This window comes from Dromaius novaehollandiae, chromosome 7 (genome assembly GCF_036370855.1).
Source record: "Dromaius novaehollandiae isolate bDroNov1 chromosome 7, bDroNov1.hap1, whole genome shotgun sequence".
Classification (NCBI taxonomy): domain Eukaryota; kingdom Metazoa; phylum Chordata; class Aves; order Casuariiformes; family Dromaiidae; genus Dromaius; species Dromaius novaehollandiae.
Genome location: NC_088104.1, coordinates 31961770 through 31985003, shown reverse-complemented (window position 1 = coordinate 31985003; position 23234 = coordinate 31961770). Strand labels below are relative to the sequence as shown.

Below are 23234 nucleotides of genomic sequence, written 5' to 3'. Positions count from 1 at the left end.
TGCCCAGTGGTTTAACTGGGCAAGATTAATATTACTTTATATATTAATATAAATTAAATTTAAATGCCTATCATATGCTATACATATGCTATACATATATAAATAATATAACTGTTAAAATATACGCAAGTAATATTAATATTGAAAAAAAAAGAATGCTGCTGTTCCTGCTGCGTTTCCTGAGGAAGCCAACTCTGTGCGTGTCAGAGGTGATCACAGCCTGCCTGCTGGATCCGTGAGCTTTGTATACTGAGCTCTGTGTGCTTAAAGTGAGGCAAACAAGGAATCAATTATTTAAGTCCTCCCTGAGCAAGAGGGTTTTTGGATCACGGTTTTGGATGTATGCACCTTAGCTTCTGAGTGACTCTGAAAATAGGTTTAGGTTTGGGCTGAATCGTTTGCCGTTTTGAAAGGCTGGAACAGCCGAAGATGCACCTCCTCCACGCTCTGTCCACAGAAATCTTTTCCTCTCTCTCAGATTTTGGTGCTTCTTTCCAGTCCGGGTGTCTGGGCGTCGGAGAGTGCGAGTTCAAATCTCATTGCCTCTCGCTCTCAAACTCCTTCCTCGCCTATTTGTTAGCTTCCTTGTAGCTTTAGTAAATACTCAGCTCTAATTAAGCTCTTACTACTGAAAGGATTCTTCGGGCGCCTGGAGTGCTATGTCGAAACAGAAAAACGCATCAAGCAACACAAAAGTGTAAGAAAGAAAATTTTGTGGGATAACAGCCAGACGCACCACGCAAGCAAAGTCTGCAGAGCTTAGCAAACAGGTAGAGAAGTTTTTCTGTATGAAGGCAAGCAGAGAGTCTAACAGTGGGGTATGAACAAAAAGTATTATTTTTCTTATTACTGCTGGTAATGGCCTCTAGGTTTTGTTCATCTCCTGAGGCTGCCTGAAGTTGAACAAAGCTGTTGTTGGATTGCATTAAAGATGTGAGAAGAGTATTGCACACTGAGAAATGGCATCCCTGAAGAGAACAAGATCTACACGAGAAATTAGAAAGTGAAAGAAGTTTTTGAAACTTTAATATTGGATTTGACTCAGTTTATTCAACTAAACAGCATTGGAAGACTTTCGGAATTTTATATAGATTCTAGAGAGGATTCCCAGTTCTCAAACTGAGTAAAAAACTATTAGGATAAACTACCTGAAACTTATGAAAAGCCATTAGGATTTGCGAGGCAGCAGAACACTGCACAGGCATTGCCTTCAGTAACCTTCCGCATGTAGAAATAAAATCTGCAAGAATTTTTAAAATAACAGTTAAGACAATATATTTGTGGGATATGTTTAGGAAGTGAATTGCTCACTGAATAAAACTCATAACATTGACACTGATGGGTTAGTTAATGTAATAGCTCAAATGACAGTAAAACATCTGAAGAGAAAAACATCACAAACAGGTAAGTATATTGTAGGAAAGAACTTCTGTGAATGTATATGAAGTAGATGTAAAGGTAACTCTCAATCTACAGAAAATAAAATTTGTAATTTTGGACAGAAATGAAGACTACATTGAAGCTTAATACTTGCAAGGCGGTTGGTTTCACTGAGAGAGGCTGTATTTATAAAAAGAATGAGACCTTCAGGAAGATAGAAAGTAAAACAATTGCAAAAGGAAGAGCAGAACTAAATGGAAATGTGAAAATGGCAATGGAAAGAAAAAGATTCCCAGCAAGTAGGCAAATACCATGGAGAAAACAAGCTAAAAATGAGTATAATATTAAAAATTTCATGGTATTATCATAAAAGAATCATATGAACAAAGGTAGTACAGAATCTACAGTTTGACACCTTGAATATAAATGCCAAATAAACTGCAGAGCCATAGACCAAATTGACCAAACTGTTTATGCAAGAAAAAAAAAATCATTTTGGTTCTAGATTAGTGTGTCCAGTGGATTGCAATTTGCTTGCTATGAGTTTAAAGATTTTGTTGGTGTGTGTGATTTCAAGCATATTTTGCAGAGTCCAGAATGTTCGTAAAGGAGCCGCCTTGAGCAAAATTGCTAAATGGGCACCAAAGAATTAGATTCAGTTCCTTACAAGGTTAGCTGGACTATTTGACCTGCTGTCATGCCACCTGGTAATTTAGCTCATGTTAATATCAGAGGTAATGTGTATTAATTATCAAATAGACATTGTGGGCAACATTATTAAGAAAATGATGAATTGTGATGAAGAATCACCTGCATTAAACTCTTGGCAGCCACAGGAGGGAGAGAGTATGCGTGTGTGTGTGCATCACGAAGGGAAAACTAGGTACAAGAGACCAGGTTTCTTGTGAAGTTGCTTCTCACTCCTGTGAGTGATTATTGGACAACAAAATATTTGTAGGAGTAGTAGAAGAATCAGCTTTTTCCAAGAAGAAAGGACACAATGTCAAAGATGAAAAACGGAACATACTGTAGCAGAGCCAGTGGATTAGACAGTGTCGAGGAAGGATCTGAGCCAACTGATCCAACTCTGAGATGCTTCATACTTTTACATAACCTAGGAGAAAACTCAGAAAGACTGATAGCTGATTTACGTGTTGTGCTATTAGCATTATATATTTCCTCATTCTTTGGGAGAAGGTCTGAAAAAGTGCTAAGGTATCAGGGAACACTACTTTGAACCAGATCCTAGAAGGGTTAGTTTCCTTGCCATCCACAACATGTTGATTTCTTCCATGTTTTTTATTTCCTTGCTGTTGGAGGTAAGAAATCATCTTTGTTATCAGCTCCGGCTTAAGGTTCCTCTAAGTAGTAATAGTTCATAGCCAGTATGATGTAGTGTTCTCAATATCGAAGTAGTGTGCTATCAAGTGTTCCCATTGCATAGTTAGTTCCTCAGCTGAGGTATTTCTGTCCATCCTCTGCAACCTTGGTTAGGAGTTAGTGCAGAAGACCATGCAAGGTCATGTTTGTCAAAGCATCACAGAACTGCGCTTTGGCCTTAGTCATCTGAGTGAAATATCTGATACAAAAACAACCAGTTCTAACACGATGAACTTTATTACAGTTCTAGCAATGTCTGTAAAATATTTTTTCCGTGTATGGTAGGGAGAAATCTTACTCCTATGACAAAGAAATATAACATTGACATAAGAGCTGTGACAACTATAGGAGCCAGCTTCGTAGTATAGGAACCTCTGTCCTCTAAGGAATGTGCTGTCTGGTTATAGAACGAGAAATCAGATTAAGCCAAAAGTATTTACTGCTGCCATAGCAGTTCAGCCAGTTTCTAAAAGGAATGGCTGAAACCCTTGAAAGGACACTGCTAGTGGAGGTGAGATCTATAATCCCTGCCTTGCAGATGCTACCAAACGGACAGGAAGCATGAGTAGACTCTTTCAGGTACGTTGGAGCACCTGAAACAAAGATAGTAAAGCTCAAATGTGAGTTGTGATAGCAACATTCACAAAATCCCACCATAACTGAAATGCATCTCCAGCGCATCCTAAAGTGACCTTCTTTGAATAACTGTATTCTCCGTGGATGCGAACCTGGATCTGAAATTCAGCAATAAAAAATATGTTTAAGCCCCTTAATCCAGAGGTGTCTGTGTCTGTGGCTAACTGTACACTGAAAACAGGCCATTGCAGTTTATCTCATGAACCTCCTCTGGCAGCGATAAAGAGAGAAGTTTTGGCTATGCATGATTTTGCTTAGAAAAAGAGGATAAAAAGGACGAACAAAAGAGGACAAAGGAGTTGTCAACAACCAAGGGCCATCTTGGAAGGAGAGGTCACAAGCAGAGTGATGAGAGAGAAACTGTGGATTGCAATCAACGCTTCAGAAAGATGTCCTCGCGACTGCAGCTGTGACAGGGCAAAGGACAGGTGAGCACAGGAGGCTAGAGGCGTTTGCTCTAATGCACTTCCCTTAGCCTGGAACAGCGATCCCGCAGCGTAGGGTGAACGAGGGGTTCCCTTCTCCCGGTAAACAGATAGGCAGAAACGTGGTAAGCGCCTCTCTCCTCTCCTGAATCCAAAAACCTCCTGCAAAATATCTTTCTCTTCTAGTATTTTACATTATGTTTCTATGGATTGTCTTTAAGGACAGTAAAGTACAATCTGGGACATCAGATTAACATTTGGATACTTTAAAATGTCACTTTAACATTTAGTTGTAAAGTAACAACATAAAGTAACTACATAGTAATTAAAATATTTCATACATTCCTGTAGTTTAAGATGTGTGCAGCAAGTGCCTCATTACTAACACTTCCAGAAAAAAGGCATTCAATTTAAAAATCATTGCCTGCCAGATCTAACATTTTTCCTATGCTTTTTAAGGTGACATGATTTGTAAAGAGCTATTATTAAGTTGACATGGTTTTTAAAGAGCCATTATTGTTTCTATCTTGGTCAAAAGGGGTATTTCATAATAAGTAATATATTCTAATTTGGTGACTGCAGTGAAGCCGTGTTACAATTATAAATAACAACCAATCATCCAAAATAGGTACCTTATGTGCATAATGTGCAGCTGAGGAGGAACACTGGAAATGAAATTTCTGTGAGGACTTCAATACTTATGCTTTATCAGCCAAATCATAGCATGACCTGGCGTGTTTGGGGGAAGACCTTTCCCATTTATGAGGTCAAAATTCCTGTAGCCAGCTCAGCCAGAGGCTTAGGAATATCTGGTTGGTGCCACAACGGTGTGCGAGTTACAAATTACACCACTATACACTTACTTAAATGGTCACCTTTTTTCTTAGCAAGGAAATCTGTTGATCATTAGCCAGCTCCAGGAAATAATTCATAGCAGTTACTCAAATTCAAGAGCTATCCAAAGCCAATTACAGGAAGTTGTTTATCCTGTCCTGGTTCTAGCTGCAAATTGACTTGTAAGGTGAAGCGCTGCAGAGACGCACACACACTTCATTGGCTTGTCTTGTGCCAGTCGATGTCCAACAGTGAGGACCGCCGACGCCAAGCTTTTTGTGCCGTGCTTTCTCAACCTGTACCTGCCGATACTCCTCTGGGGTGAAGGAGCTGTGCTTCTGGGGCCTCGAAAGCAGGGCCAGGCACCAGGCCGTTGCCAGATAGGACAGCCACAGAGAACCCTTCGCCCATCAGCCAAAGCAAGGTAAGGCTCTGTGACTCGCAAGTGTTTCCGGACAGGCTAAAATCAGGGCCTCACCAGATTCCAGTGTTTCTCCGTTAGAAACAGAGAAAGATTTGCTGGGGTGGTGGTGGTGGTGGTTGTATTTTTTTTTTTTAACCTGATTTCCATAAGGAATGTGGAAAAAGATAAGGAAATGTTGAAACATTCTCCATGCCTCAGGCACTGAATCCACATTCAGCAGAAGAAAAGCTCTGCTGTCTTACGAAAGGGCCACAGCTTTGGGTGATCACCTGCAGTTATTTGGGAAGGTGAAGCGCCACTAAGACCTTAAAGTTCCTAGCACTAATTTAGTTAGTGAAATCCTCAAGCTATTGGTATGAGCTGAGAATCTGGGAAACCATCTGAGGAGGAGTCAAAGTTTTTTGTTGTTGTTGTTTTTTTTGTTTGTTTGTTATTTTTTTATTTTGCAAAAGCTGTAGTAATGTGCAGGAATGAAATATGTGAATGTCAGCTGGTAAGTAGTAACTAAATAAGAACCTGTGAATCAGAATGAGATATTTGTTCATATCAGGCTTATTACTGTGTTGGCAGCGTCTTTGCTTGTTTGTCCATGACTCTCATTCAACTGTGTAGAATATGGTATTTTTTTTCCCCTCTTCTCCAATACAAATTAATTAAAGTTATATTTGAAAGGAAGATGAATGTGAATATCTGTCCTACACCAGCTTCGTCTATGCCTTTTCTTATCATAAAGCCTGAAAGCAGGTGTTGCTATTTCTCTGCAGCCTTGGAAGATCTCTGTTTGTTAGTCACCTAAGCTACAGTGGGTTATTTGCAGAACTAACTAACTGCTGTGTGCCATGCGCTACTCTCACAATGAGGGCTGGTGCTGCTAGCCTAAAAGTATCAGGTAAGAACTTGGTAAGTACAAAAATATCATCAGGCTCATGTTGTCCTAATAAGTGACTCTCTGAAAAATGAAGGTATTTGAAACAAGTAAATTGTTTTATGGTGGTCTCAGCTATTTCTTTTTTCGTTTGTGTTCTACAAATGCTTTAGTAATCACCCTTCGTTAGTAGAAATTATTAATCAAAGACTTGATGAGTTTCTTTCTTTAAAAAAAACAACAAACAACAACAAAAAAAAACCCTCAGTTTTAAGCTCAAGTAATTGTTACCAGTCACTCTCTCAGGCATAGCAGTACTGGACAGTGTAGAGGGTATTATTCCTGCTTGGAGGATTAAGAACAGGTGTTTCCAATGCATTTTTCCATCTGCCAACATTCTTAGTGGCTGCTTTCATAAAATTTCAACTCCAGTCAAAAGACTTAGAACCATGTAATTTATATCAGACTAATATTATCACTTACATGTAATTCTCTTTTTCCACAAATGGCAGCTATTTTTATCATTAAAGAAGAGGGGGTTTCCTGTGAAAGCCAATTTTTTTTTTCATGAGTCACTGGCATTGCTGCTCTTTTGTTATATTAGGTACAGTCATTTCTGCCCTGATGCTTTAATTTGTGCTGGTAAAGGTTCCCCAGCCCCTCACTGGGCTGCGTCTGTGTGGGGCCAGCTGAATCCCGCGATGCCAGAGCAGGTCAGTGGCATGGCTCAGACGCGAGTCCAGTGAGATGTCTCAGAAACAGCAGTCCTCTGCCCATTTTTCCTGCTTGGTCCAATCCAGAAATACTCTCAGAGGATGCCTGACCCCCACCTATCATCAAGAGCCTTTCAGACTTAGCATTTCTGCCCCCACCCCAATTTTTGGAGCTCTTGTTGATCTTCTTGTAGAGGGGCCTTAATCACCCGGGGTTCTGGAGTGAGTCAGGGGGGTCCTGATAGGTGAGGGAGATTTTGGCTCAGTTCTGTCATGGGGAAGCCTGTGTCGTGTCCCTTGGCATTACCTACCAGAGAGCTTTCACAGCATGGCTTCTCCTGTGCCCATAACTTCCATCTTCTGGCCTGAACTCAGACGCCACCAAAAGCACTGAGGTGATTGCCTTGCCTTGAGATTGCGCTAAGATCTGCAGATGACTTAGTTGTGGCTCTCCAGTGGCCATAGACAAATCATGACTGGCAGCTTTGTCCAAATGGTAGTGCCCCAGGGCAAATACTGTAGTAGACCCTTAGGCCATTTAAGCTGTCATCCGGAAAGATAACAGCCTGCTTATTTAGATCAAAGCAGTTTTTGTTGTTCTTGTTGTTGATGGTGTCTTTTTCTTAGGGGGATTCAGTTCTTCTATTCCCTCCAAACAGATCTATTCAGGTACACGGTACTATTTTGGATTTTGCTGTCAGAGCTGAATCTATGATGATAGAGAAGCTCATCAGGCTTGAAAAGATGAGCTTCTGGAGGGAGAGGAGTAGCAAGTAAGAAAATTTCACTATATGGTGCCATAAACTGCTTCCTGTCCTCAAGTAAAATTACCTTAGAAAAATGGTGCCAGCATTATAGCCTGCCTTATTAATATGTTTGAGGAAAGAGATACAAATAGCAAAATAAAGAAAGTCAGTTTTATGGAACAACAAGGAGTTTTAAAAAGATATTTTATTATGTGTCTCTGTAAGGAATAGACCAACAACCATATAAAAGCTTACAAGGATGGTTAACCTTCAACACTATAAATGTGTTAACGTGACAAAAGAAGTTCACAATTTTGCACCTTTATTGACTTTTACAGAGTGAAGGGAGAAAGTTCTCAAATATGACATGCCAATAACAACCTATGACAGGAGACATTTACAATTGCTGTTAATCCTTTACTTTTTTTTAAAGCAAGTCAATAACCCTGACTTGCAGAGTTAGGAGTGAAAAATACATTAGCACCATCATATTAGTCTTTTACACTTCCCTAATTTTAGTGGTCTTGACCAGCAATGACAGGAAAGTAGAGAAGCACCTTTGATAACAGAATACAATCCAACAATAAAATTATGGTGACTGTTGATATTAAGGTATTAAACTCTTAAAAGACACTGTACTTTTTCACAGCTAATCAGTACAGAAATATACAATTTTGTACCAAATGAGTGATTCCACTGAATTGACGAATAGGTCCAATGTGTTTTGATTTGTTTGATTTTTGGTGTGAATCATCAGACACATCCCAGTTTCTGTCCATGTTGAGGTAGTTGAAACAGGGAAGTCTTTCTAGCTTTATGGACTGCATCTTAGAAAGGAGGGTAAACTTTGGTACTGGGAGCAATCAGTGCTTTGTAAATTGGCTAACATTCAACTAATAGAACACAGTGTTGTTTTATTGAGTGTTGAAGTTTTATTATAGCACCACGGAGACATGTTTTTGAAGATGGAATTTGGTTAAAAAAAATACAGCAAAAAGCATTTTTATTGTACTTGGTGTAATAGCAAAAAAAAAAAAAAAAAACCCTTGATATCAAATTAATTTTTCCCCCAGACATTTTGTTAATAAATAACTGGGATACAGATGGTCACCTGTACTAGCTGACAAGGTTAAAACAAAGGAGCTCAGTTGGAGTGTGAATTTGTTTGCTGGGGTTTCAGAAAGAGCAAGATCTTTGATTTATAAGAAGCAGACAGGGCCAATGTCCACACTAAATTCCTGATCTGGACCACCAATATCTATGGGTGCAATATCAATCACAGGCAACCTCATTGTCTTGCGTGTTCTGTATTCAAAGACTGTTTTACCCCATTCGCCAGTGTGTTTCTGTGAAATTAAAGAGAAAAAAAAGCACGTCAGAAATCAGTGTTGGGCCATATGGAAGTTATCATACAGTTTATTGGATTCCCTACTTGCTTTTCCCATATAATGTGCTCTTCTCAGCAATAGGAAAACTTTTATGCCCATTAGCTCCTTAGAAATGAATATGTTTATAACCATTCTTCATTTCTGGTCAGCCACTGGACCTTTTATGCAAGACGTTGCAGGGTTCTAGCCCCTCGCTGCTCAGAAAAGATGTGTGCCTGTTGGCTGCAGAGTACTCTGGAGCTGTGCCTGTGCTCTGACTTAGTACTGAAATACACTGTGTGCTGGGAGATTGCACAGATAGTTACTTTGGAAAGTGGTTTTGTTCCCAGGAAAAAGTGGTAGCAGTAATGAAGTAGCTTTTCATGTTAACATTAAAGAAATGGCCACAAAGTAGATGCATTCATGCATCCTTAAAATGCGTTTTTTGCAATATATGTTGGTGTCTGTTATGCTTTTGGAACCATATATAACACCACTCACAATTTCTGCCTCCTGCTGTTTATTTTTTACAGAAAAGGCTGCAGACGCTCCAAGACAAGCATGCTCTTAGATGTTACTGTTCCTCTTTGGTACTTTCTGCTGCAGTAAGCAAGGCACAGTGACTAGCAACGTTCAGGGCTGAAAAATGACTGTTTTTGCCCCCTCCCATAATCATTGCCAAGGTGACCGGTTTGAATCAGCTAGCCTTCATTTTTTTGCACAGCAGGGATGATTTACCTACTACTGCTCTTAGTTCTAGAGTTGAGATGGGGTTAGGATCAAAAATTGGTCACTGTGGCTTCATTTTAGGCCTCTAACTGACTTGGGCTCAAAAGAGATGAGAAAATGGTAAAGCACAGATTTAAATAGGAGCTCATCTCTCTTTCTACAGTTGCTACAAGAGCTACACTTTTGGTGTAACGAATCTAAATAACCTCAGTTAGGTGCAACTATGTCCTTTCTTTACCCAGGGCAAACAAAGCTTTCTCATCCATTATTCAGGGTCTAGTCCTCTAGAGGGAATTAGTTATTAGACTATCATCCTAAAATCTTGTTTACTTACAGTACAGCCATCTTCCAGAACAGCATATGTGAATTTGCTGTTTCCTTCAGCCTTGATCTCACTTTCCACAGAGCTCATCAGTTTCAGGGCTTTTTTAACATTTCCACTGGCTTGATCCATGTAGGCAATGCTGTTCCTGCAGTGGTAAGTGATGTTCTGGGAGGCCCGACTAGAGAGGATCCTGAGGAATGCCAGCTGAACTTCCGAGACGTCCTCTGGAAGCTCAGGATCTCCATAGCTGAACTGCAGAGTACAACACGTAAGAGAGAGCTTTCATTTAGTCATGTCTAGGGACTGCTAGTGTAGTAACTATTTCACCCATTAAATATTAGCATGGTTTGATTCCTGAATATTGCTCATTTCTTGGTAAGTAAGTTACAATGTATGCAAGTACAATATATGTACTAGCCTTTGGGCTGCTTATTGTGGTAGTAGAGCTCTTACCTGGAAGCCTCCATTCATAGATTCTCCAAACCAAACATGTTTCCTTTCACTGCTTTCACTGGTCCACCAGTTTTTCCTCGGCACAGTGCTGGGGTTAGCACTGAGGCATGTCTCGCCGGTTTCCATATGACAGTATACTTTAATAGCATCCATCTTGCAACCTTGGTTAGGATCAATCCAGTACTCTCCTATGGGTGAACAAAATATTGAAAGACTTACTATATTTGGAGAGAAATTCAAATGTATGATGTGAGGCTTATCTCTCTTCCAGATTCCTGAACCAAATTAGGGAGTATGTTATTTTTGACAGAAGAGATGACACAGAAGAGAGTAAGATGATATACAAATAAACAAATATGCCCGTTTGAGTAGTGTAAGGTGACTGACACTTGAAATATATATAGAACTTTTTTTTTTTTATAGTTCTTCTCCAGAAAAGGATTTAAACATATATCTATCTATAAGGAGTGGAATTGAAGTCTGTGTATATGCTGTGTATATGCATAGTCACTTTTATGCTTAAAATGATTATAATGTCTATCATCTTTATCGTTACATTTTCAAAAAAAAATCCCCAAACCAAAACTTTTTTATGGCAGATCTCTGCATTCCAATACTTAAAGACAATAGTATTCAGCAAAAACCAAGATCTGCTGCTATTGGCATAAATAAAAACCTAACATACCGCTCTTGAGCTCAGGATGGCAGAATTTCAGATCTCTGCAGTTACGAGCTGGATTCTTCCGTGACCCATCAGGACTAATGATGTTTTCGATCTGGTTGTTAATTGATTTCATCGAAGATATAATGTCGCCCAGGTTGATCTCATTTTCTCTTGGTTCATCTCGATATTCATACCCATAGCCTGATGGACCTTTCTCACCAGCACCCAGGCCAGCCACACCACCACCACAACATGGGCCAGGAGGACCAGAAGGACCAGGAAGACCGGGTTGGCCTGGTGGACCCTGAGAAATAAAGAACATGATGCCGAGTAAAGATCACAAGTTCAAACTGGCAGTCTGTGTGGACCCTAATAATAAAACATGCCATTTATTCAGTATGAACATTTGTTAGAGATCCTGTCTTCCTAAACTTGGAATTTTGTTTCCCTAATTTTATCAGACTGTGACTGGCCTTCTTCTATCTGGACTTTGGGAAGGAAAAAGAACCTTTTTCACCAAAATCCAGAGAATGGCCATTCCTTGGCTTTAAAAGAAGTACCATGAGCTATGCTAATGACCTTTGCAGTGTTGGCTTCCCTAGAGGAGTGTGGAAAACTGTATCCCTGTTCTGTAGCTTCTAAGACAAAATGGGAGTCTGTGATCTGAAGTAAAGAGTTCCTGCTTTCCCATTGTACATGTAAAAGGTCAGTGACTATGTGGAACTAACAGAAAGCCCAGTAAATCAATAGTTACACTGAGCTATAATTAACTGATTTGTATTTTTTTGGACTTGGACACAACGGGTACATACCTCCTACCAAAAACTCTATCCCTGAAGTACAGAATGCTCTGAGGGAGATACTTAAATGGGAGAGTGTCCTATTTTTAATAAGTAGTGCCTAAAGTATTTGTTTAAGTGGAGTGTGCACAATTTACTTACTGCAGGGCCACTTTCACCTCTGTTACCACGTGGGCCAGGAGGACCAATTGGACCTGGGTATCCACTTCTACCATCTTTTCCAGGGGGGCCAGTTGGTCCTGGGAGACCCTAGAACATAATGTGGTCAAAATAGTTTACCAGATAATCTCAATTTTAGAAACGCTTTGTGAGAGATTTCAAACAGTTCTGTATGATTTATCAGGTGTATCCTTTTTCTTCAGCAGTCACCTGTTAAGATCACCATATTTTTGTGTGCAAACATTCTGAATCTTACAGTTACACCAGGTAGGGAGTTTTTCTTACCCTTGCACCTGCAGCTCCTGGACTTCCAATTGAACCTTGTGGACCCAGAGGTCCCTGTGAAGAAAAGATAAGTCAAATACTTCTCAGATTGCTACTTTGCAACTAGCTGGATGTACCTTAAATAAAGACAATGAAAACATGTTTAAAATTATATAAAACACATCATTGTAATATATATATAAAAAATTGCATCTTATAAAAGATTGGCAATCATTCTTTCTCATATCTGATACAATCTTTTATAATCTCTTATATCTGATACATTCTTTGACCAGGAAAATTATCAAATGTTCTCTAAATGAAAAAATATTAGAAATGGCTCTCATTCAAAATGTAAGAAAGCCAACTGACTTCAACAAGCTTTGGATGAAATCTTATCTTCATAATACATAGCAGTTTTAATCATATTACCATCAGGGTTATTTAAAGAATTTAGCAGATATCAATATGTTTAAAAGAAGTACATTAAAAATTGCTGTTTTATTTATGGATGCACCATAAAGAACTAAGCCATACATTTAAAAATGATTAATCATATCACAGTCATAATGTAAATGAAGATTCATCAGATTTTGTTTTATTCATGATAAAAGTAAGACAACAGGGTATGCTGTGTTGTTAAACAGGTTGGTATTTACAGTTAATACTTCCATCTTTTTGGCATCACTGACAGAGTACTAGATGACTTTGGATTTCTTGATTCTCACTTTTATGAGGAGAAGCTGTGCTATCATAGTTCTTTTCAATATAAATCCCTCTTTAAATTTGGACTTGTCATAAATACTACGGTGTGCCTGTCTATTACTCTTCAATCATTTTAGCTATTAAGAATTGCTCAAAATGATAATGTCCGTTTACAATTCAGTTGTTCGCAAAGTTTATAGATTCATACACATTTTGCCATGATTTTAATTACTCTAAAAGATGTGTGACAAAAGCAAAATATTTGGACTCTGAGTAGGTTTTTCATAAATTTAGTCTGTCTAGCATAAATTTCTCATAGACATAGATATTTCAACCCCTATTTCTATCTTTGACAATTTAATCAGGAATAATCTATGAAAATGAATGTAAACCCAGCTTTAGCTCCTAGCAGCCTCTTTATTCATCCTTATTTTAGGTTGATTCAGGGAACCTGGACTTCTGAATACATTTGACAATGAAAATACACAGGCTCCTCAGTAAATTAGCTAAGCCTAATTAGGTACCTGGGACCCAAACCACAGAAGCTAAGAACACAACTGTAATTCCCCAAATAATGCAAAATACTCACAGGAGGACCAGGGAGGCCAGGATTACCAGGAAATCCTCTGTGACCCTTTATGCCATTGGTACCTCGTTCACCAGTTTCACCTTTATCACCACGAGGACCTTGAGGACCCTTTAGGAGTAGGTTTGTAATAGAAGCAATGTGTAAACAAATAAGAAAAAAAATGTCCAAATAGCAGAAAATAGTGAATATATGATATCAAAAATACTTTAAATAGGACTTACAGCAGGACCACGAGCACCAGCAGGACCAGCAGAGCCAGGAGGGCCAGGTGGACCCTGTGACATGAGAAGAATAAGACGGTGCGGCTCAGTTGCCACTGCCTAGATTACCTAGATATCCAGATAAGCAGTATGGTCAAAGCCTACAGCTGTTCAGACACTAGGGGAAGCTTCACACACGAATTAATCAGCAAGAACTTTAGCCAGTTCATTTTTCTATCAATGTTCCTTCTACTCAGCTGTTTGTACGCACCAAAACATACCCCATGAGCATGACACCTACTTCTTTCTCTGAGGTGCTCAGTGTTCAGGCTGTGCTGATGTTAGCATTTCTTGGAAGTAACTTGAAATCTTCCAAAGTGCTTAACTCTCTCAGTTACCTAACATAGGTTGTGCTGCATGGGCATCGGATGGGATGGAAATTAAGATAGGGCCTTGTGGGATGATGTGCTTTTTGGCATTCTAAGAAGCATGGCGGGTTTTGAGCTTAATCTCTAAATATGTACATACATACACACATACATACTATATATATATATATATATATATTATTAGCAATATAAACTGTGACATCTTTTCCCTTAGTAGTCTTGTAAGAGAGGTCCTCAATGCCAAGAAACTATAACAGTAACAAATGATGGTAGATAGCTATTCCAAACTGACTCATACTGCATGAAATGGACTGTGCAGATGAAAGAAGTAAATAAACAGTAAGTTGTTTGCTTTGGTCTTACCTGAAATCCTCTTTCACCAGCTTTTCCAGGAGCACCATTGTTACCTGCAGGCCCAGGGTGACCAGGAGGTCCAGGAGGGCCAGGAGAGCCACTTTCACCACGGTCACCCTGCAGATAAAGTCACGGTTGACAGGATAAGGAATTTAATATTTTGTTGAACTACACTATAAAGTGTATATTCAGTGGAGCTTAAGAGATGCAAGGAACAAGTCACATGGCACAGAATTATTTACATATCTGGATATCTCTTTATAACATTTATTTGGCAATCTAAAGATATTACTGGTCGTTCCTTACTTTGCCTCCTGGGGATCCATCACGTCCAGGCGAGCCATCCGAGCCAGGGTTACCCTGGAAAAACAGGGTGGTACAGTTTATTTATAAGATTATTTATGAATAGACAGCATGTTTTCCACTAAGCTGCAATAATGCTCATCAAAACAAGAGTTTTCAAAAAGGAAGAGCTCAAGGAGCTTGAGGAGCCCATAAAAGGTCTATCAGACTTGTATTATTTTGTAAGAGTATGGGCGGGGCAGTCTCTTGCTCAGTTCCAACTGAGACAGAGACACGGTCCACAGGTTGTGAAAGTTACAGCAGCCTTCACCATTTTACACGAGAATGTAGGCCCTTGTCCATCACGCATTTCAGGGAGGCTTTGTGAACCTTAAAGCATATTTACTCCTTGATTCTCCTGTATGTAATTCATAAGTAAGTTAGCAGGACAATCCAAGACATCCACTCACATCTCTACCAGGTTCGCCAGGTAGACCTCTTTGTCCAATAGGACCCTGTGGACCAGGAGCACCACGTTCTCCTGGGACACCATTGGTGCCTGGTTTACCGTCTTCACCCTGAACAAAAAGGGAAAGGATTTCATTCCAGATAATGTGCTTATAAAAAATGCCATCATACTACACGGCTCTCATTAAATAGGCAGTGATCACAAAGGAGACCCAATATCATGAAGGGCCAGTGTGCCGTTGGTCATAGTGAGTACTTGGAAGAAGATGGAGAAAAATTTGGCCAAGCTGATGTCTTTCTTGTTTACACTGCACGCTCATGACAGCTACAGGTACTTTCTCCCTGCTTTGGTGTCACACACAGTTATCTGGCACACTATCATGTACATTAAGGGGGGGGTCTGCACAAGTCACTAGTAAATATTCATGCAATACCGTTGAAACTGAACAGTGTTCCTTATTGCTTTGTTAAATACAAAATAGTAAACAGGTACTGTCACTTGTTATGTGCTCAAAAACAATGGCCAAAGCAGTTAACAAAAAATGCCAGTCTATCACAGTATTACTGATAAAATAAAACATGCTGCACACCTGCTTTTTTTGAGGGAGGCAAAAGTATTTTCATATTTGGGTTATAATATTTGGCAAGATATATACTGAGGAATAACCAAAGATAAACAACCAACAGTGATGAAACTATTAGTGAAAAATTTATCCCAAGGAGAGTTAATGGGCAACTACCCTCTTAATATAGCTGGTATATACAGAATATACTTATAGATAATCTGATCCAAGCATCTGGGTAATACAGGTTAAAGACAACCTCACATACCACAGCTGTTGGTTACTGGACATTTTAGAGCTTGATTTTATGGATATAAACCCAAATAACTGTAAATTCTATAGTCTTTAAAATAAATTAGAAGAGTAATCAATTTTCACTTATTCAAAAGTGCTATGAATAAAAGAAAGATTATTAAAAAGTGCCACACATTCATTACTTTTTTGTAACGCCAGACTATTTCTAACAGCGGAATTAGGTATGTTGCATTAGCTCTAGGATAATTACTTCGATAAAGGCACTCTCACCTTTGCGCCTGCCATGCCCGCTGGACCTGCTGGGCCACGCAGGCCTGGTAAGCCTGTGTTACCACGGCCACCAACGATACCCTGAGGACCTGGTTCACCCGGGGCTCCCTGTTTAAGACAAGGTCAGGTCTATCAATACTCAGTTGAGCCTCTGTTTTACATTCTTCTTCTTGACAACCATAATCACAGTCTACTGCTACAACAGTTACTGGACAGAGGTGTACATACCCTTTCTCCCCGTGAGCCGGGTGGGCCTTTTTCACCTGGTGAGCCAGGCTCGCCTCTTGTTCCAGCAGGCCCCGGACTGCCAGGAGAGCCAGCGCTACCAGGGGGTCCAGGAGGCCCATCCTTGCCTGCAGGCCCTGCATTGCCAGGTGGACCTGGATTACCCTGAATTTTTTTTTAGAAAGAAGAGAGTGAGCAATATCACCTGAACCAGTATCACATGCAATCTGGTGTTGATCTTTCCTCATGAAAGCCAGAGAGACTTGGTTCGTTGCCTAAACGTGGATTTAGGGCCCAACCTTTATGCACCCAAATCTGATTTGGTTTTACATACAGAATTAATCCCTTCACCTACTGCTTTTAATCTCCTTTTAAACCAGATTTTTTTTTTTCTTTTTTTTCTCCCTAATGTCTGGATACCTGGTTTTCATAATGCAGCAAAAGCACATTTGGGATGCCCAATGTTTGTAATTTCCCCACCCAGGGGAAATTCCTTATCCAGGGCTCTGACACAGAAACTTCAAATAGTAGCAGTTCCAGCTGATTTCTGGAATCACTCATGCTGGATACCTCTATTTATCCAAGACACACTTTTAAGGTGGTGTCTTAGACATGTGCAGAATGAAATGTTTTTCATTAAAACTCTTAGCTTAGCCAATCAATGGAAAGAACTGCATTGACTGTAATGATACCTTAAATAAAATTCCTAGTTTTCTTATTGTTCAGCAGTATTCAAATTTGCATCTGTCTGTAACCGTAAGACAGAAAACAAAAATCTGTTTATTTAAATCCAGAAGAAGTTTTCTTATTTCATATCTCGGTGTTACCATACAACATAGAACAATTCTAATTATTATTATTTAAAAATGTGAAAATCCATTGTACTCTTTGTCCTTTCTTAGCTTTTAAAGAATCAAAAATCAATTTCTAATTTTTACTATGTAAGTCAAAAGTAGGTGCATGTTGAACAAGCAAAGATTATTATGGAACAGCATTTCTTCACAAATAGATAATGCATAAAATACTGGAAATAGTTGATGTGTAAGCATTCATTTTTATAATAAGACACTGCAGACTAGACAGGTAGATTAAACTTTATCTGTGAACCACATCACAAGAAAGGAACTTTCTGCACCTTATTCTTTTTAAACTCCTCTGTCCCAAGGTAATTAAATCTTATGCTGTTCCATTCTCCAGACAACTAAAACCAATGTCAACAGTGATCTACAAAATGTAGTTTCGAAAACTGTATCAAAGCAGGATCCTGAAATGAATGTTTCTTGCATCATAAAAGAGCAAGGAGAAAACAGGATGTTTGTGACCAACAGAAATACAGCAGGACCTGATCCAAATCCCAGGGGAGCTGGCAGAACAACTCCACAAACTTCCATGGGCTTTCGAAAGCTAATTCCACAGGAAAAAGGTGTACCAAGATAGTAAGTGAAAGAATTGCTGTTCCAGCCAAGATAAGAGGAGAACAAGCCTGCCTCTGCACTGTTTTTTCCCCCTACAGACAAATATCATATTCAGGATACTTTTGCTTGTATTGTATTTATGTCAAGGTATATACAGCTTTTTACAGTTTAAAACATTAATATGTTTAAATGCATCTGCAAGGTAAGAATAAAAGAATGCCAAGTCAACTTACATTGTTACCAGGGGGTCCAGGTAGACCACGAGCACCAGGGAAACCAGCAGCACCCTATAATATATCAATGCTTTTAGTTGTCAGTTTCTGAAGATCAGAAAAAAAAAGTGAACAAATTCCTCCCTATACAAAAACTGACTTTGCATTATATTTAGTTGTTTTGCATACAACCTGAGTTACATTTCCTGGAACTGAACATGAATTTCAAAATTGTATTTATTTATTTATTGCCAAGAGAAGGTTTTGTATGTCCCTCAAAGGTGAACTAATGGGCTCAGAGAAACTGGCAAAGATGGCACGTAAATCTAATAACAACAACTGTTGAGATAAGCCATTTTATAGCTTCAGGTCATTATCCCGAAAGCTATTTTGGCACCTCACTCACATTTGAACCAATGGAAGCCAGATCACTAAATACCTCAACCTTAATTACTCCATGTGGAATACTTTGATTTTTCTTGAACACTTGAATTATTCTTGATTAAAGTCACTGAAGCTCTTGTACTTCATTTGCAGCATGTTTGCTTTAATAAACAGAGCCATATATCAGTGACTATGTCAAGGAGATACTCACAGGTCCGCCAGGAGATCCACGTTCTCCTTTTGTTCCCTGGGGACCAGGTGGACCCTATATGGAAGGAAGCAGATACAGTAACATGACTTACTTGAAAAACAGATTAAAAAAATTATAGAAAGTGCCATTAACTTTCAGGCAGTTCAAATGCTTGCGCTCAGGCACGGCAGTGACCTGAGGAAGGACTGAAGCAGCCTCTCTTCATTTGTAGCACGGAGGAGCAGCAAATACTTACTGGTGCACCAGGACCACCTTGGGGACCTGCAGCTCCGGGGGGTCCAGCCTCTCCTCTTAGACCAGTCGGGCCTCTTTCTCCTTTCCCACCAGGTTCCCCATTTTGGCCCTGTAGAAAATTAAAAGGCATACAAGTTCTAATTTCTTAAAAGTCTGCTGAGATCATGCTGCCTTCCTTTAGTATCCCTTATTATGACTCAAAAAAATGCAGACAATATCACTATGATGAGAAAACCTATTCAGACACTCTCCTCATGGATATTTAACCATAACATTAAATCTGAATGCAGCTGAACTCTATTGGTCTGCCAGCACAGGAAGGGAAGGAAAGCATAAAGAAATATTGCTGTATGTGTGACTGAGTACAGAAAGGGCAGCAAATGTAGTGAATGTATGTAGTAAGCATGTAAGTTAAAGTGTGTTACAGTCAGTCTTTCTAAGATGGAGCTGAATTTAAGAGAAATGAAATACAACCGATAATCACATGTAATTGCCTTTAAGTATTCATACTTACAGGAGCTCCAGGGAAGCCAGCAGGTCCTGGGAGACCTTGTTCTCCTCGATCACCCTATAGAAAACAATATGCCAATGATGGAAAATGTTAGAAAAACAATTTTCACATGTGAAGTCTGAGCACATTCTCATGCATATAGCTGAAGTTTCTCTGTCCTATCAGTCTTTGGAGGAAAAAAAAAAAAAAAAAAGAACAGTTGCTTCTGAGCTCTATAAACTGTTCAGTAAATATTTGATAATTATCTAGTGTGTGTCAAACTGATCTCAGTTATACCTGTAACGATCCATGGTGTTCCCCATATACAACTCAGATTGCTGTTTTACCAGTCTGAAGTATAAATATAGCAGTATGGTATTTTAAAAAGTTTACTTAACTGTAAGACAGAAACAAAACAAAAAAAGACATCCCTCTGCTCTGCTCGTGAACCACTGGCTCCGGTTCTTGCCCTGAACTGTCACCCTAGCACACTGGTCCCTTTACAACATTAAAAGTATTGATTTTCTGAGATTCTTAGCGCCTGTAAATCCCAAGAGTCAACAGGAGCTGAATGTGCTTTGTCTATCTTGAACTCAAGCCACATATGTTCTTGATAGGAATGATTTACACAACTGATGTCTGGGCCAGGCTAGAGGAGCTGTGGTAGGATTATGATGGAATAGAAGAACTCTTACTTACAGGACCACCACGGGCACCCACTGGACCTGGGGCACCTGCTGGACCAGTCTCTCCCTGCAAGAAACACAAATGTTTACTACATTTTCTTTCTCTTCCAAGGAGACAGTTACCAATGCGACTGTTTACAGCATCACACATCACTACAGAGGATACTTTACCTTATCTCCAGGTGGGCCAGCAGGACCAGGAGGGCCAATGGGACCTACATTACCCTACACAATTAGAAAATAACATATATTGTATCAAAATATGACAGTGTTAATTCATCTATTATGATCAGTTTAAACATGCTGCTAGAGATATTTAAAGGAAAGTAAATCTACAATGCGATTGTAATTTCCACTCTTTATTTTGGATTGCCACTTTGAGATCCACCATTTTGTGATGTGAGAGATCTCCAATTGATTTCTCATTATTTTTTCCCCATACAAAGCTGATCCAAAGCCATTTTAAGTTAACAGGTCTCTTTCAGTGATACACAATGAAAGTCATTCATTGCCCTAACTTTTCATACATACATTATATTTTATATACATATAAATATAACATATACACATACACATACACACACACACACACACACACACACACACACACATATATATAAAACTACTCTGTATTTCTTCAGGATAGTTTAGATATCTCTTGACCAGCTCCTTGACATTCTGCCTTGAGAATTTATTATGTACCTTATACTTTGAAACCCATTTTTTATCCTCCATCTCAAACAAGCTGCTTTTTTATATTTGTTGTCCCTCATTATTTCAATGTACTTGCATATACTTGCTTGTATGCACTCGTTGGACATATGTCTATATTTTAAGTGTATATTTTATGTGCATATACTATATGTATATGTATAAATATATCACATACACTATGCCGTAGAAATATCCTGCATGGGAATCCTTACAAACATGATGTCTTTTTGTGCTCTACTGTAACCACCATTTTCCTTCTCAGTCAACTAGATCAAGGAAGCTAGGAGCATTTTTCCTACTTTTATATTGGTGCTTTCTCTCCAAAACAATTTCACACTGTATTTTAGCCTTCCACTTGCAAAAATTTTATTTTATCTACCCAGGCAGACATAATCACAAAAACTAGTATTAAATCTGATTTAGTTTACAAAATCAAATTTGTACTCCCAGAATGAAATACAATGGGATTAGTACTTTACATCGTCTAGATAGTATTTATTCACTTAAGTTTACTCATGTTGTAAGTGTATACTTTGTGAAGCTAATTCATGAATTGTTAGACCTTCAAAGAGTACTCACTCTCTCTCCTCTTGCTCCAGGAATGCCATCAGCACCTTTGCCACCAGGTTCTCCCTATCAAGCATAAGACAAAGAAAGAATTAAAACAACGCAAAGGAAAGCATCCTAAGAGTATCACAGTAACTAGAGTTTCTCACTGCGGTCACACAGATCTAAAATTGAGAATGACATTCTGCCCAGTATTCAGTGTCAGATACTGAATACTTTGATGCAAAAAAACCAATTAATTCATAAAGGTGTCCATACCATGGGCAAACAGTTTGGCATAAACTATTCTCATTGTTTATTAGCTTCATTAGACCTGTTTTGATTCACACACCCCCTCCCAAAAAAAAAAGATCTAGCATAGCAGAAGATTTAGCATAGTATTTTTAATCTGGTTTAATATATATTTTTGAACATATATAGCCCACATATCATTGCTAAATCAATAATACTTCTACGTAATCAGCACCTCTGAAATCTGGCCAAAAGTGTAACATGTAACAAATGCAGTGCATTGTGGGAAGCTAAAATGGAGTTAGCATAAAACTAGCAGTGTGTATGTTTGTGTGTGCGTGTCTGTGTGCACATGTAGGGGAGTTGTTACCTTATCCCCTTTTGGTCCAGGACTTCCAGAAGCTCCTCTTTCTCCTGGCATTCCTTGTAGACCAGGGAGTCCTGTGCCTCCAGCGGCTCCAGGGGGTCCAGGAGGCCCCTAAAGAGTGACAAAAAATAATTAGGAACTCCCCCAAAAAAACAGAATATGAACCTGAATGCTGCACATGGTTACAGGAAAGTATGCAAGTCTGTTGGTACCTTGGCACCTTCTGAGCCAGCAGGACCTGGCCCACCTCTTGCTCCAGGAGGTCCCGGAGGACCCTGTGCACCACGTTCACCTGGAATACCATTTTCACCCTGCAATAACAAAATATGTTACTCTTTGTTCTCAGGTTCTTAGTTTGTTAATTCATTTATATATTTATAGAAATGTAGGATAAATTACCTTAGGGCCTGGGAATCCAGGTCCTCCAATTTCACCTTTTGGCCCCTGTTTATGAGAAAATAAATGTAATTCATCTATGCACTTCACATCATAGTAAAACTGCACTGTGGTTGGCACACTGTTTCTCTCATCGCTATCCTTTAAAGCAGACTTCTCTGCTCTGCAGAGTGCTAATTGCTGTCTGAATCTGGAAAGGCAATCTGGGAAGAATTGTCTTCCATGTGTTTTTCTTCTCTATTTTTGGTGTAGAAAAGATGTACTACTTACTGGTTCTCCAGGCTTTCCATTCTCTCCAGCTGGTCCTGGTCCACCAGGCAATCCCTATAGGAAGAAACAGTATCACCTTGTAAAAGTCTACGGCAAGTAGATAAAATATGCATTTTCCTAACCAGCAAAATTTTTTTGACATAGAGGTGTGTATCTAATTCAGTATAATCCTTTACAATGGAGAAGGCTCTAATTTGATAGCCAAAGGTCTATGTGACATAATCCACAGAGCCAGCCCTCTTATTTGTAATTATAAAATACTGGGTAATCAATTTTGTCAATTGATTCATCTGTCTTCAAAACACAATGGCATGGGTCCCAATCAGATATTTAGATGTCTTCTTTCTTTCTTCGTTAGTCCATTAAAAAAAAGTCAGAAAGCAATAAACAACAAACACAGAATACCTGGAGGCCGGGTGAACCTGATGGTCCTGGTTCTCCTCTCTCTCCGGAAGCACCCTAAGAGGAAACAGAAAGAAAAAAACCAAAACCATTTGACAACATTTGAACATATAAACACTTCCACGTCACCTCTATTCTAAGTCTCCTTGTCTCAAATGGAAGACAACATTGCACAGTTCTAAATCCTAATG

The 23234-nt window shown here is 39.1% G+C and overlaps 1 protein-coding gene and 1 long non-coding RNA gene across 3 annotated transcripts in view; one reads left to right on the top strand and one right to left on the bottom strand.

The window, feature by feature from the left end:
* Positions 1 to 204: 204 nt before the first annotated feature.
* Positions 205 to 9903, top strand: LOC112980785 (uncharacterized). Of its 2 annotated transcripts, XR_010390014.1 has the most exons (3): positions 212 to 5079; positions 5844 to 5968; positions 9304 to 9903. It is a non-coding gene; the product is annotated as an uncharacterized LOC112980785 (long non-coding RNA). The 2 variants fall into 2 exon arrangements; XR_003258516.2 differs by lacking the exon at positions 9304 to 9903 and having other exon boundaries at positions 205 to 5079; positions 5844 to 8621.
* The window catches only part of COL3A1 (collagen type III alpha 1 chain), a 55275-nt gene continuing 39631 nt past the window's right edge, over positions 7591 to 23234 (bottom strand). The window contains exons 27-51 of the mRNA XM_026095864.2: positions 23047 to 23100; positions 22642 to 22695; positions 22375 to 22419; positions 22188 to 22286; positions 21979 to 22086; positions 21390 to 21443; positions 20268 to 20321; positions 20110 to 20163; positions 19435 to 19488; positions 18922 to 19029; positions 18687 to 18740; positions 18113 to 18166; positions 16468 to 16629; positions 16240 to 16347; positions 15154 to 15261; positions 14708 to 14761; positions 14411 to 14518; positions 13680 to 13733; positions 13459 to 13566; positions 12186 to 12239; positions 11883 to 11990; positions 10963 to 11245; positions 10278 to 10465; positions 9834 to 10076; positions 7591 to 8749 (exon numbers count right to left, since the gene is read on the bottom strand). Of these exons, the coding sequence (XP_025951649.1) occupies positions 8603 to 8749; positions 9834 to 10076; positions 10278 to 10465; positions 10963 to 11245; positions 11883 to 11990; positions 12186 to 12239; positions 13459 to 13566; positions 13680 to 13733; positions 14411 to 14518; positions 14708 to 14761; positions 15154 to 15261; positions 16240 to 16347; positions 16468 to 16629; positions 18113 to 18166; positions 18687 to 18740; positions 18922 to 19029; positions 19435 to 19488; positions 20110 to 20163; positions 20268 to 20321; positions 21390 to 21443; positions 21979 to 22086; positions 22188 to 22286; positions 22375 to 22419; positions 22642 to 22695; positions 23047 to 23100 (2517 nt within the window). The 3' untranslated portion in view covers positions 7591 to 8602. The remainder of the gene's footprint in view (positions 8750 to 9833; positions 10077 to 10277; positions 10466 to 10962; positions 11246 to 11882; positions 11991 to 12185; positions 12240 to 13458; positions 13567 to 13679; positions 13734 to 14410; positions 14519 to 14707; positions 14762 to 15153; positions 15262 to 16239; positions 16348 to 16467; positions 16630 to 18112; positions 18167 to 18686; positions 18741 to 18921; positions 19030 to 19434; positions 19489 to 20109; positions 20164 to 20267; positions 20322 to 21389; positions 21444 to 21978; positions 22087 to 22187; positions 22287 to 22374; positions 22420 to 22641; positions 22696 to 23046; positions 23101 to 23234) is intronic.